Source organism: Caretta caretta, chromosome 1 (assembly GCF_965140235.1).
Source record: "Caretta caretta isolate rCarCar2 chromosome 1, rCarCar1.hap1, whole genome shotgun sequence".
Taxonomy (NCBI): domain Eukaryota; kingdom Metazoa; phylum Chordata; order Testudines; family Cheloniidae; genus Caretta; species Caretta caretta.
Window position 1 is genome coordinate 188852523 of NC_134206.1, and position 13991 is coordinate 188866513.

At 47.8% G+C, this 13991-nt stretch overlaps 2 protein-coding genes across 6 annotated transcripts in view; one reads left to right on the top strand and one right to left on the bottom strand.

Annotated features, from left to right (window-relative positions):
* The window catches only part of EPHA6 (EPH receptor A6), an 861217-nt gene that overhangs the window by 96179 nt on the left and 751047 nt on the right, over positions 1-13991 (bottom strand). The gene's annotated exons all lie outside the window — the stretch shown is intronic.
* Positions 8780-10811, top strand: LOC142070594 (uncharacterized). Its single transcript, XM_075124354.1, has 2 exons — positions 8780-9645; positions 10233-10811. The coding sequence occupies exons 1-2, from the start codon at positions 9063-9065 to the stop codon at positions 10772-10774; spliced, it is 1125 nt and encodes a 374-aa protein (XP_074980455.1). The 5' UTR covers positions 8780-9062; the 3' UTR covers positions 10775-10811.

The window sequence follows — 13991 nt, forward strand, 5'->3', positions numbered from 1 at the left end:
TTTGCCAGGGTAGGTTGGCCCTCTGACATCCTCACAGATGCAGGAACTAATTTCCTGGAAGGAACTATGGAAAGCCTTTGGGAAGCTCATGGGGTAAATCACTTGGTTGCCATTCCTTACCCCCATCAAACAAATGGCATGGTGGTGAAGTTTAATAGAACTTTGGGGGCAATGATACGTAAATTCGTAAATGAGCACTCTAATGATTGGGACCTAGTGTTGCAGCAGCTGCTCTTTGCCTACAGAACTGTACCACATCCCAGTTTAGGGTTTTCACCATTTGAACTTGTATATGGCCGCGAGGTTAAGGGGCCATTACAGTTGATGAAGCAGCAATGGGAGGGATTTACACCTTCTCCAGGAACTAACATTCTGGACTTTGTAACCAAGCTACAAAACACCCTCTGAAACCCTTTAGCCCTTGCTAAAGAAAACCTACAGGATGCTCAAAAAGAAAAAAAAGCCAGGTATGATAAACATGCCAGAGAGCGTTCCTTCAAAGTAGGGGATGAGGACATGGTCTTAAAGGCGCTCCAGGCCCATAAAATGGAAACATCGTGGGAAGGGCCATTTACGGTCCAGGAGCGCCTGGGAGCTGTTAATTATCTCATAGCATTCCCCACCTCCAACCTAAAGCCTAAAGTATACCATATTAATTCTCTAAAGCTCTTTTATTCCAGAGAATTAAAGGTTTGTCAGTTTACAGCCCAGGGAGGAGATGACGCGGAGTGGCCTGAAGGTGTCTACTATGAAGGCAAAAGTGCTGGTGGCGTGGAAGAGGTGAATCTCTCCATGACCCTTGGGCGTATACAGCGACAGCAGATCCAGGACCTGTGCACTAGCTACGTGCAGACTTTCTCAGCCACCGCAGGACTGACTGAACGGGCATACCACTCCATTGCTCACTCAACCTTACCGGGTGTCTCCTCAAGCCAGAACTGCTATAGAACGGGAGATCCAGGATATGTTACAGATGGGTGTAATCCGCCCCTCTGGCAGTGCATGGGCATCTCCATTGGTTCTAGTTCCCAAACTAGATGGGGAGATACGTTTTTGCGTGAACTACTGTAAGCTAAATGCTGTAACTCGCCCAGACAACTATCCAATGCCACGCACAGATGAACTATTAGAGAAACTGGGACGGGCCCAGTTCATCTCTACCTTGGACTTAACCAAGGGGTACTTGCAGGTACCGCTAGATGAATCCACCAAGGAAAGGTCAGCCTTCACCACACATGTTGGGCTGTATGAATTTAATGTACTCCCTTTCGGGCTGCGGAATGCACCTGCCACCTTCCAAAGACTTGTAGATGGTCTCCTATAGGGGTTAGGAGAATATGCAGTCGCCTACCTTGACGATGTGGCCATATTTTCGGATTCCTGGGCAGAACACCTGGAACATCTACAAAAAGTCTTTGAGCACATAAGGGAGGCAGGACTAACTGTTAAGGCTAAGAAGTGTCAAATAGGCCTAAACAAAGTGACTTACCTTGGACACCAGGTGGCTCAAGGAACTATCAATCCCCTACAGGCCAAAGTGGATGCTATCCAAGAGTGGCCTGTCCCAAGGTCAAAGAAACAGGTTCAATCCTTCTTAGGCTTGGCCGGTTATTACAGGCGATTTGTACCTCAATACAGCCAAATCGCCGCCCCACTGACAGACCTAACCAAAAAGAAACAGCCAAATGCGATTCAGTGGACCGAAGAGTGTCAGAAGGCCTTTAACCAGCTTAAAGTGACACTCATGTCTGACCGTGTACTAAGGGCCCCAGACTTTGACAAACCGTTCCTAGTAACCACAGATGCGTCCGAGCGTGGTGTGGGAGCAGTTTTAATGTAGGAAGGACCGGATCAAGAATTCCACCCTGTAGTGTTTCTCAGCAAGAAGCTGTCTGAGAGGGAAAGCAACTGGTCAGTCAGTGAAAAAGAATGTTACGCCATTGTCTGTGCTCTGGAAAAGCTACGCCCATATTTTTGGGGACAGCGTTTCCACCTGCAAACCGACCATGCTGCGCTACAGTGGCTTCATACCACCACGGGAAATAACAAAAAACTTATTCAGTGGAGTTTAGCTCTCCAAGATTTTGATTTCGACATCCAACACATCTCAGGAGCTTCTAACAAAGTGGCTGATGCACTCTCCCGTGAAAGTTTCCCAGAATCAACTGGTTAAAATCGTCCTTGAGATGTGGAAAATATCGTTAGTCTTTATATACTTGGTAGTATATTTAGAGGTGCATGTGTCTTATTAACTCTGTTTTTTCCTAGAGCTCCAGGAAGAAATCCCAGCCAGCGTTTCACTCTATCTGTGATTTGGGGGACGTGTCATAAATATAAAGGGAAGGCTAACCACTTTTAAATCCCTCCTGGCCAGAGGAAAAAACCCTTTCACCTGTAAGGGGTTAAGAAGCTAGGATAACCTCGCTGGCACCTGACCAAAATGACCAATAAGGAGACAAGATACTTTCAAAAGCTGGGAGGAGGGAGAAACAAAGCCTCTCTTTTTGTCTGTGTGATGCTTTTGCCGGGGACAGAATAGGAATGGAGTCTTAGAACTTAGTTAGTAATCTAGCGAGATATGCGTTCGATTCTGAGTTCTTTAAATGGCTGAGAAAATAAGCTGTGCTGAATGGAATGGCTATTCCTGTTTTTGTGTCTTTTTGTAATTTAAGGTTTTGCCTAGAGGGATTCTCTATGTTTTGAATCTGATTACCCTGTAAGGTATTTATCATCCTGATTTTACAGAGGTGATTCTTTTTACTTTTTCTTCTATTAAAATTCTTCTTTTAAGAAACTGAATGTTTTTTCATTGTTCTTACGATCCAAGGGTTTGGGTCTGTGGTCACCTATGCAAATTGGTGAGGATTTTTATCAAACCTTCCCCAGGAAAGGGGGTGTAAGATTTGGGAGGATTTTGGGGGGAAAGACATTTCCAAACGGACTCGTTCCCAGTAACTGGTGTTAGATGTTTGATAGTGGCAGCGAAAGTCCAAGGGCAAAAGGTAAAATAGTTTGTACCTTGGGGAAGTTTTAAACTAAGCTGGTAAAAGTAAGCTTAGGAGGTTTTCATGCAGGTCCCCACATCTGTACCCTAGAGTTCACAGTGGGGAAGGAACCTTGACAAGGGGTAAACAGTGAGGTGGCAAAATTTGCAGATGATACAAAACTATTCCAGATAGTTAAGTCCTAAGCAGACTGCGAAGAGCTACAAAAGGGTAGCACAAAACTGAGTGACTGGGCAACAAAACGGCAGATGAAATTCAATGTGGATAAATGCAAAGTAGTGCACATTGGAAAACATAATCCCAACTATACATATAAAATGATTGGGTCTACATTAGCTGTTACCACTCAAGAAAGAGATCCTGGAATGATTGTGAATAGTTCTCTGAAGACATCCACTCAATGTGCAGCGGCAGTTTAAAAAAAAAAGGCAAACAGAATGTTGGGAATCACTAAGAAAGGGATAGATAATAAGACAGAAATATCACATTGCCTCTATATAAATGCCTGGTACACCCACCTTTTGAATACTGTGCGCAGATATGGTTGCCCCATCTCAAAAAAGGTATATGGAATTGGAAAAGGTTCAGAAAAGGGCAATAAAAATGATTAGGGGTATGGAACGGCTTCCATATGAGGAGCAATTAATAAGACTAGGACTTTTCAGCTTGGAAAAGAGACGACAATGGGGAATATGAGAAAGGTCTGTACAATCATGACTGGTGTGGAGAAAGTAAATAAGGAAGTGTTATTTACTCCTTCTCATAACACAAGAACTAGGGGTCACCAAAATAAATTAATAGGCAGCAGGTTTAAAATAAACAAAAGGAAGTATTTGTTCACACAACACACAGACAACCTGTGAAACTCCTTGTCAGAGGTTGTTGCGAGGGTCAAGCCTATAACAGGGTTAAAAAAAGAACTAGATAAATACATGGAGGATAGGTCCACAGTGGCTATTAGCCAGGATGGGCAGGGATGGTGTCCCTAGCCTCTGTTTGCCAGAAGCTGGGAATGGGTAACAGGTGATGGATCACTTGATGATTACCTGTTCTGTTCATTCCCTCTGGGGCACCTGGCTTTGGCCACTGTCAGAAGACAGGATTCTGGGTTATATGGACCTTTGGTCTGACCTAGGATGGCCGTTCTTATGTTCATGCTTTACAAGTACGCATGAAGGCCATAGTTTTACAAGAAAACAAACAAAATAAGGGCCAGATTATTCTTCTCCAAATGAAAAGAACTCTGATCTGACTGAAAAGGAAGGTGGGAGTGCCAGCTTTGAAGCCCACTCAAGGAAGCATTGTGCGGCTTGAGTATCAAAGGCTTTCAGGCTATGTCTACACTGCAATTAAAAACCTGCAGGTGGCCTGAGACAGCTGACTTGGGGTCACAGAAGTCAGGGTAAGGGGCTGTAATAGCAGTGTAGATACACAGATACATAGATATTAGGGTCAGAAGGGACCATTATGATCATCTAGTCTGACCTCCTGCACAATGCAGGCCACAGAATCTCACCCACCCACTCCTGCGATAAACCTCTCACCTATGTCTGAGCTTACTGAAGTCCTCAAATCATGGTTTAAAGACTCCAAAGAGCAGAGAATCCTCCAGCAAGTGACCCGTGCTCCATGCTACAGTGGAAGGCGAAAAACCCCCAGGGCTTCTTCTAATCTGCCCTGGAGGAAAATTCCTTCCCGACCCCAAATATGGCGATCAGCTGAACCCTGAGCATCTGGGCAAGATTCACCAGCCAGATACCCAGGAAAGAATTCTCTGTAGTAACTCAGATCCCACCCCATCTAACACCCCATCACAGGCCACTGGGCCTATTTACCATGAATATTTAAAGATCAATTAATTGCCAAAGTCATGTTATCCATCATACTATCTCCTCCATAAACTTATCGAGTTTAATCTTAAAGCCAGATAGGTCATTTGCCCCCACTGCTTCCCTTGGAAGGCTACTCCAAAACTTCACTCCTCTGATGGTTAGAAACCTTCATCTAATTTCAAGTCTAAACTTCCCGATGACCAGTTTATATCCATTTGTTCTTGTGTCCACACTGGTCCTAAGCTTAAATAATTCTTCTCCCTCATTTATCCCTCTGATATATTTATAGAGAGCAATCATATCAGATGTCTGGTGGACCCTCCTCCCTCACAGTGGGAACATCTACACCACAATTAAACAGCCCCTTGGCCCGAACCCTGCAAGCCTGAGGCAGCTGACATGGGCCAGCTGTGGGTGAATAACTGAAGTGTAGACATACCCTCAGATGCCAGGAGCAGGAGGAGCTGATCTCCATGGCATTCTGCTTTCATAGGCATCAGGAGACTGGATTATCCATTGCCCCCTTCACCACGTGTTGTCACTTAAACTAGTGACCAATGGGTGTTAGACACTACCAAAGCAGAATGACAGTGTTTACAGCCACTTTGCATCACGAAGATGAACACTCATAACTGAGGATACTTGAAGCACCCTGTACCTATCTGAGAGAGAAAACGGAGTTTTGCACTGGTGCAGGGGTGCCTGGACAAGAACCAGTGGTGCCGGAGGAGCAGGATGGAGAGTCTGACCAGCATGTAGCTGGAAGATTCCCTTCCTTTCATATCTCTGGGAGTCACACAACTGGGAAGCTGCAACCCTTGACCCCTCCCTAGAACCCCATACCCCTCTCTCTTTTTGGAACAGTTACATAAAAATGCCACAAGGCAAATCTTAAAGAGTTGTTTGGCCCCACCCCCCATAACCTCCCTCCCATGTAAATCCCTACAGGATTGGAATGGAAGAGTGAGACAACACACCACAATTAAATGCAAATGGATTACTAGTATAATCAGGCCTCTTAAAGAACAATTTATGGAACAAAGCAATTTAACCAGAACTGTGATCTGATTTAATGTTGCTGTGTCCCAATTTGCTATCTCAGTGCACTAATTATTGATTAGCGCATTTCAAAAGCCTAATGGAAATAAAATACAGTAGTTAAGATTAGCTACTCTGCAGCTGGAGAAAAACTACACAGGTAGCCAGGGAAGCAAAATAAAAGCTCTCGGAGGGAGAGTTTCTAATTTATTTTACAGGGTTCTAAGGTTCTTAGCCAGTCATAAACATAAACAAATCCCCAAATGTCAGTCTCTGGCTACATTCCTTTTGTGAAGCTTAAATCCTTAAAATGAACAAACCATCTCTAGCTACAGAACAGTGCAAAGTCAGGAGCTTTTCTATCTCTCACATTTCCCACTCTGACTTCTAAGCAGCAAAAACTCTCATGAACATGTAAGTCCATTCAATCTGTTTCTTACAGTTCCGATGCTAACTAGGCTCTGCTGCACTCAGTTGCTTCAGGCAGGCTGGCCCTGCTAGCGGGGACTTTGAAACAAACTGACGGGTTATAACTCAACAACCCCATGCTACCATCTGACCCCCTAGAACGACTGCTTAGACACCCCACTGGGGAGGGGGTGAATCAACGCTGTGAGGCCGCTCCCAGGAGGCACCAAAAGACATACACCCGTTGTCACAACCACCTGATAAGACTGTGCTGAGGAAAATGTTGCTGTGCCACTACATTGCAGGGAGGCAGCGTGGTTCACTGACCAGGGTGCAGGAGTGGGAGCCAGCCTGACGTTCTATTTCTGGCTCCATCACTGACCTGGTATGTGATCTTGGCCACGGTACTTCATTTCTGTTTCCCCACATGTAAAATGGGGATAACACCTCATTTGTAAAGCCCATGAGAGCTGTTACTGCTGATTAATTAATGGAGTGCCTGTGTGATATCTCACTGATCCTTCAGAAAGGATGATGTCAAAGAAAACAAGCCATGGAGTTAACAAAACAGGTAGGTTTCAGCAGTGATGTGCCAGTCTCTAAAGCTTTTCTTGTTCACATCCTATTTATCTTAATCCTCTCCTTAAACCTCTTCAAAGCTTCTTTGTTCCATATCAAGAGGCCTGAGTAAGACTCCCTTTCGGCCAGCAGCTCCCACCTTCCATTCATCCATATTGGGTACTTATATGGCCTCTATCAACAAAGCATCTCAGCATCTTTTAATTTGTTTCTCTTCACAACACCCAGGGAAGGTAGAGAAGTGCTATTATTCTCATTTTACTGATGGGGAGCTGACACACAAAGACAAAGTGACTTGCCCACAGTCTCACACATAGTCTGTGGTGGAGCAGGAAATTATATCTGGTTCCCCCAATCCTGGACTAGCACTGTAATCACTGGACCATCATTCCTCTCTAGTCACGGATCACTTTCGCCATCAGGAGCAAAATTAATGGGGAAAGATCTGTAGTCTTTTCTCTCCTAACAGGATACTCTCGGGTAGAAGCTCCAAATTCCACTCCAGAAGAGGCTGGTGACAGAAATGGGGCCACATACCCTCTCTTCACTGGCTAATGCTGGCACTGGTCCAAATCTGAAAGTCTGTACCCATTTTTTGCTCAGCTGATTTAAAGGAGTTTGACCCAAGAAAGAAATGAATATAGGGTTGCCAAGGGTCCGGTTTTCAGCCAGAATGCCTGTTCGAAAAGGGACCCAGGTGGCTCCGGCCAGTACCACTGACTGGGCTACTAAAAGTCCAGTTGGCGGTGCAGCGGGGCTAAGGCTCCACGTGGCTCCTGGAAGTGGCACACAGGGGCGGCTATGGGGGCTCTGTGTGCTGCCCCCGACCTGAAGGACCAGCTCAGCAGCTCCCATTGGCTGGGAACCGTGGCCAGTGGGAGCTGCAGGGGTGCTGTCTGTAAATGCAGGCAGCGCGCAGAGCCCCCTGGCCCCTCCACCTAGGAGCTGGACATGCCGACCGCTTCCGGGACCGCCTGAAGTAAGCGCTGCTGGGAGCCTGCGCCACGAACCCCATGCCCCAGCCCTGAGCCCCCTTCCATACCCAAACTCCCTCTCAGAGTCTGCACCCCCTCCCTGAGCCCCCTCATGTGCCCCAAACCCTTCATCCCCAGCCCCACCCCAGAGCTCGCACCACCAGCCAGAACCCTCACCTTCTCCCACACCCCAATCCCAGCCTGGTGAAAGTGAGTGAGGGTGGGGGAGAGTGAGCAACCAAGGGAGTGGGAATGGAGTGAGTGGGGGCGGAGCTTCAGGAAGGGGCAGGGCAAGGGTGTTCAGTTTTATATGACTAGAAATTTGGCCACCCTAAATGAATATGGACTTCTGGTTTGAGGCCACTGTGCTCTGGGAATTCCCCACTATTGGAACTTGAAAGTTGACTGCTTTCCTTAAAAGCCAAAGCTCTCTCACGTGTATGAGATTTAAACAGAGGCAACATGCCCCAGTGGTAAGGAAGGCAGATTGATCATCAAGGGAGTGGAATTTTTATTTCTTCTTAAAAGGGTGGGTTTGGTTTATAGGTTAGGTTTGGGCATACTTCCAAATTTAGGTCAGTCCTTTTGTAAGATCAGGGGAAAGAATTTAATTAATAAATTTAACTCTTGTATTTGGAAGTTTACTTTGCACACGCATGTTACAAGAGAGGTGATATGCTTATCAATACTATCTAATCTAGTACAGGGATGGGGGAAGAAAAGGAAAATGATAGCAAGTCAGGATTTAAGAGGAGGGTATTGTCTTAGAATCCATGTATCTCGGGCAATTTAGGGTGCTTGGTGTCTTGCACACATTGCTGAGATGAGGTAAAATGAAAATGTCCTTTAATAAATAAATAACCTTACTGAGCCCTGGTCTACACTAGGACTTTAGGTCGAATTTAGCAGCGTTAAATCGATCTAAACCTGCACCCGTCCACACAATGAAGCCCTTTATTGCGACTTAAAGGGCTCTTAAAATCGATTTCCTTACTCCACCCCTGACAAGTGGATTAGCGCTTAAATCGACGTTGCCGGCTCGAATTTGGGGTACTGTGGACACAATTCGATGGTATTGGCCTCCGGGAGCTATCCCAGAGTGCTCCATTATGACCGCTCTGGACAGCACTCTCAACTCAGATGCACTGGCCAGGTAGACAGGAAAAGAACCGCGAACTTTTGAATCTAATTTCCTGTTTGGCCAGCGTGGCAAGCTGCAGGTGACCATGCAGAGCTCATCAGCACAGGTGACCATGATGGAGTCCCAGAATCGCAAAAGAGCTCCAGCATGGACCGAACGGGAGGTACGGGATCTGATCGCTGTTTGGGGAGAGGAATCCGTGCTATCAGAACTCCGTTCCAGTTTTCGAAATGCCAAAACCTTTGTGAAAATCTCCCAGGGCATGAAGGACAGAGGCCATAACAGGGACCCGAAGCAGTGCCACATGAAACTGAAGGAGCTGAGGCAAACCTACCAGAAAACCAGAGAGACGAACGGCCGCTCCGGGTCAGAGCCCCAAACATGCCGCTTCTATGATGAGCTGCATGCCATTTTAGGGGGTTCAGTCACCACTACCCCAGCCGTGTTGTTTGACACCTTCAATGGAGATGGAGGCAATACGGAAGCAGGTTTTGGGGACGAAGAAGATGATGATGATGAGGAGGTTGTAGATAGCTCACAGCAAGCAAGCGGAGAAACCGGATTTCCCGACAGCCAGGAACTGTTTCTCACCCTAGACCTGGAGCCAGTACCCCCCGAACCCACCCAAGGCTGCCTCCTGGACCCAGCAGGCGGAGAAGGGACCTCTGGTGAGTGTACCTTTTAAAATACTATACATGGTTTAAAAGCAAGCATGTGAAAGGATTACTTTGCCCTGGCATTTGCGGTTCTCCTAGATGTAGTCCTAAAGCCTTTGCAAAGGTTTCTGGGGAGGGCAGCCTTATTGCGTCCTTCATGGTAGGACACTTTACCACTCCAGGCCAGTAACACGTACTCGGGAATCACTGTAGAACAAAGCATTGCAGTGTATGTTTGCTGGCATTCAAACAACATCCGTTCTTTATCTCTCTGTGTTATCCTCAGGAGAGTGAGATATAATTCATGGTCACCTGGTTGAAATAGAGTGCTTTTCTTCAGGGGACACTCAGAGGAGCCCATTCCTGCTGGGCTGTTTGCCTGTGGCTAAACAGAAATGTTCCCCGCTGTTAGCCACAGGGAGGGGGGAAGGTTGAGGGGGTAGTCACGCGGTGGGAGGAGGCAAAATGCGACCTTGTAACGAAAGCACATGTGCTATGTATGTAATGTTAACAGCAAGGTTTACCCTGAAAGAGTGTAGCGACTGTTTTATAAAATGTGTCTTTTTAAATACCGCTGTCCCTTTTTTTTTCTCCACCAGCTGCATGTGTTTCAATGATCACAGGATCTTCTCCTTCCCAGAGGCTAGTGAAGCTTAGAAAGAAAAAAAAACGCACTCGCGATGACATGTTCTCCGAGCTCATGCTGTCCTCCCACACTGACAGAGCACAGACGAATGCGTGGAGGCAAATAATGTCAGAGTGCAGGAAAGCACAAAATGACCAGGAGGAGAGGTGGCGGGCTGAAGAGAGTAAGTGGCGGGCTGAAGAGAGTAAGTGGCGGGCTGAAGACAGGGCTGAAGCTCAAATGTGGCGGCAGCGTGATGAGAGGAGGCAGGATTCAATGCTGAGGCTGCTGCAGGACCAAACCAGTATGCTCCAGTGTATGGTTGAGCTGCAGCAAAGGCAGCTGGAGCACAGACTGCCACTGCAGCCCCTCTGTAACCAACCGCCCTCCTCCCCAAGTTCCATAGCCTCCACACCCAGACGCCCAAGAACGCGGTGGGGGGGCCTCCGGCCAACCAGCCACTCCACCACAGAGGATTGCCCAAAAAAAAGAAGGCTGTCATTCAATAAATTTTAAAGTTGTAAACTTTTAAAGTGCTGTACTTAAAGTGCTGTGTGGCATTTTCCTTCCCTCCTCCACCCCCACTCCTGGGCTACCTTGGTAGTCATCCCCCTATTTGTGTGATGAATGAATAAAGAATGCATGAATGTGAAGCAACAATGACTTTATTGCCTCTGCAAGCGGTGATTGAAGGGAGGAGGGGCGGGTGGTTAGCTTACAGGGAAGTAGAGTGAACCAAGGGGCGGGGTGTTTCATCAAGGAGAAACGAACAGAACTTTCACACCGTAGCCTGGCCAGTCATGAAACTGGTTTTCAAAGCTTCTCTGATGCGTACCGCGCCCTCCTGTGCTCTTCTAACCGCCCTGGTGTCTGGCTGCGCGTAACCAGCAGCCAGGCGATTTGCCTCAACCACCCACCCTGCCATAAACGTCTCCCCCTTACTCTCACAGATATTGTGGAGCACACAGCAAGCAGTAATAACAGTGGGAATATTGGTTTCGCTGAGGTCTAAGCGAGTCAGTAAACTGCGCCAGCGCGCCTTTAATGGTCCAAATGCACATTCTACCACCATTCTGCACTTGCTCAGCCTGTAGTTGAACAGCTCCTGACTACTGTCCAGGCTGCCTGTGTACGGCTTCATGAGCCACGGCATTAAGGGGTAGGCTGGGTCCCCAAGGATACATATAGGCATTTCAACATCCCCAACAGTTATTTTCTGGTCTGGGAATAAAGTCCCTTCCTGCAGCTTTTGATGCGAGCATCATGCACCTTTCCCGGCCATCCCACGTTGATGTTGGTGAAACGTCCCTTGTGATCCACCAGAGCTTGCAGCACTATTGAAAAGTACCCCTTGCGGTTTATGTACTCGCCGGCTTGGTGCTCCGGTGCCAAGATAGGGATATGGGTTCCGTCTATAGCCCCACCACAGTTAGGGAATCCCATTGCAGCAAAGCCATCCACTATGACCTGCACATTTCCCAGGGTCACTACCCTTGATATCAGCAGATCTTTGATTGCGTGGGCTACTTGCATCACAGCAGCCCCCACAGTAGATTTGCCCACTCCAAATTGATTCCCAACTGACCGGTAGCTGTCTGGCGTTGCAAGCTTCCACAGGGCTATCGCCACTCGCTTCTCAACTGTGAGGGCTGCTCTCATCTTGGTATTCATGCGCCTCAGGGCAGGGGAAAGCAAGTCACAAAGTTCCATGAAAGTGCCCTTACGCATGCGAAAGTTTCGCAGCCACTGGGAATCGTCCGAGACCTGCAACACTATGCGGTCCCACCAGTCTGTGCTTGTTTCCCGAGCCCAGAATCGGCGTTCCACAACATGAACCTGCCCCATTAGCACCATGATGCATGCATTGGCAGGGCCCATGCTTTCAGAGAAATCTGTGTCCATGTCCTGATCACTCATGTGACCGCGCCTCCTCGCCCGGTATCGCTTTGCCAGGTTCTGGTGCTGCATATACTGCTGGATAATGCGTGTGGTGTTTAATGTGCTCCTAATTGCCAAAGTGAGCTGAGCGGCCTCCATGCTTGCCTTGGTATGGCGTCCGCACAGAAAAAAGACGCGGAACGATTGTCTGCCGTTGCTCTGACGCCGGGAGGGGCGACTGAGGACACGGCTTACAGGGTTGGCTTCAGGGAGCTAAAATCAACAAAGGGGGTGGCTTTACATCAAGGAGTATTTCAGGCAGGACTTCACGGAGGGTTCCAATAAGAAATGGTGCACCTAAGTTATCGTTCTTATTGGAACAAGAAGGTTAGCCTGGCCTCTGATTGATACATGGCTAGATTTACCTCGCTGCACCTTCTCTGTGAGTGACTGCAGTGTGACCTAGAAGAATGAGTCCCCTAGACAGGGGAGGAGGCAAATGAGTACAAAACAAATCTGGTCTATTTCTTGTTTTGATCCACTCCATCTATCTTTTACATCTTTGGCTGGCAGCAGACGGTGCAGAAGGACTGCATGCCATCCACATCTCATGGCTGCTCGGCAGAAGATGGTACAGTACGACTGCTAGCAGTCCGTATCGCCTGCCCGCTCACCATAAGACGGTTCAATAGGACTGACTGCAGGACTAAAGAGAATGACCTGGTCAAGTCACTCCAAATTTAGTCCCTGCGCCCATGTCTGCCCAGGCGCTCCCGGCCGACGTGGCCAGGAGCACCTCGGACATGACGATGACGGCTACCAGTCGTACTGTACCGTCTGCTGCCACAAGGCAAGGGGTTGCTGTTACTGTGTAGCAATGCCGTACCGCGTCTGCCAGCACCCAGGAGACATAGGGTGACGGTTACCTGAGCGGGCTCCATGCTTGCCATGGTATGGCGTCTGCACAGGTAACTCAGGAAAAAAGGCGCGAAACGATTGTCTGCCCTTGCTTTCACGGAGGGAGGGAGGGAACGGGGGGCTGACGATATGTACCCAGAACCACCCGCGACAATGTTTTAGCCCCATCAGGCATTGGGATCTCAACCCAGAATTCCAATGGGCAGCGGAGACTGCGGGAACTGTGGGATAGCTACCCACAGTGCAACGCTCCGGAAGTTGACTCTAGCCTCGGTACTGTGGAAGCGCTCCGCCGAGTTAATGCACTTAATGCACTTAGAGCATTTTCTGTGGGGACACACACACTTGAATATATAAAACCGATTTCTAAAAAACCGACTTCTATAAATTCGACCTTATTCCGTAGTGTAGACATACCCTGAGTCTGCTGTCATTAGTTGATTCTCATTCATTAAATGCACAGCTGAATCGGCTTTCAAAATTATGAATGTTTGTGTACTGTGCAGTGTGGCAAGGCATCTCTTCCACCTTGCCCAGGTCAGTGCTTCCCCCCTCTGGTAGTGGGAGGCTTGGAATAAATCAAACCCACTCCAGACACTATTTGTTTTCCCACTTGGGGTTTAGTTTTGAATATTTTTGAGGTAGGCCTCAGGACAGGCCCAAAGAGTGCTCCTCCATCAAACAAAGGAAACAAATTCACATCACAAACAAAGGGGAATACCTGTTCCTATGTCATCTCTGGGTGTGGGCTGGGGGTAAGGTGTGCAGCCTTGTTATTGACCGAGAGTGACAGTCCTTCCCCTAAACAGGCAGTCACTTAGGTAGTTTCTCCTGTAGGGAAAAGGGCAGGTTTCCACCCTGAAGAAGCCTTTCTCCCTGGGAATTGGGAGAAACTGGGAATTGGTCCTGCTTTGAGCAGGGGGTTGGACTAGATGAC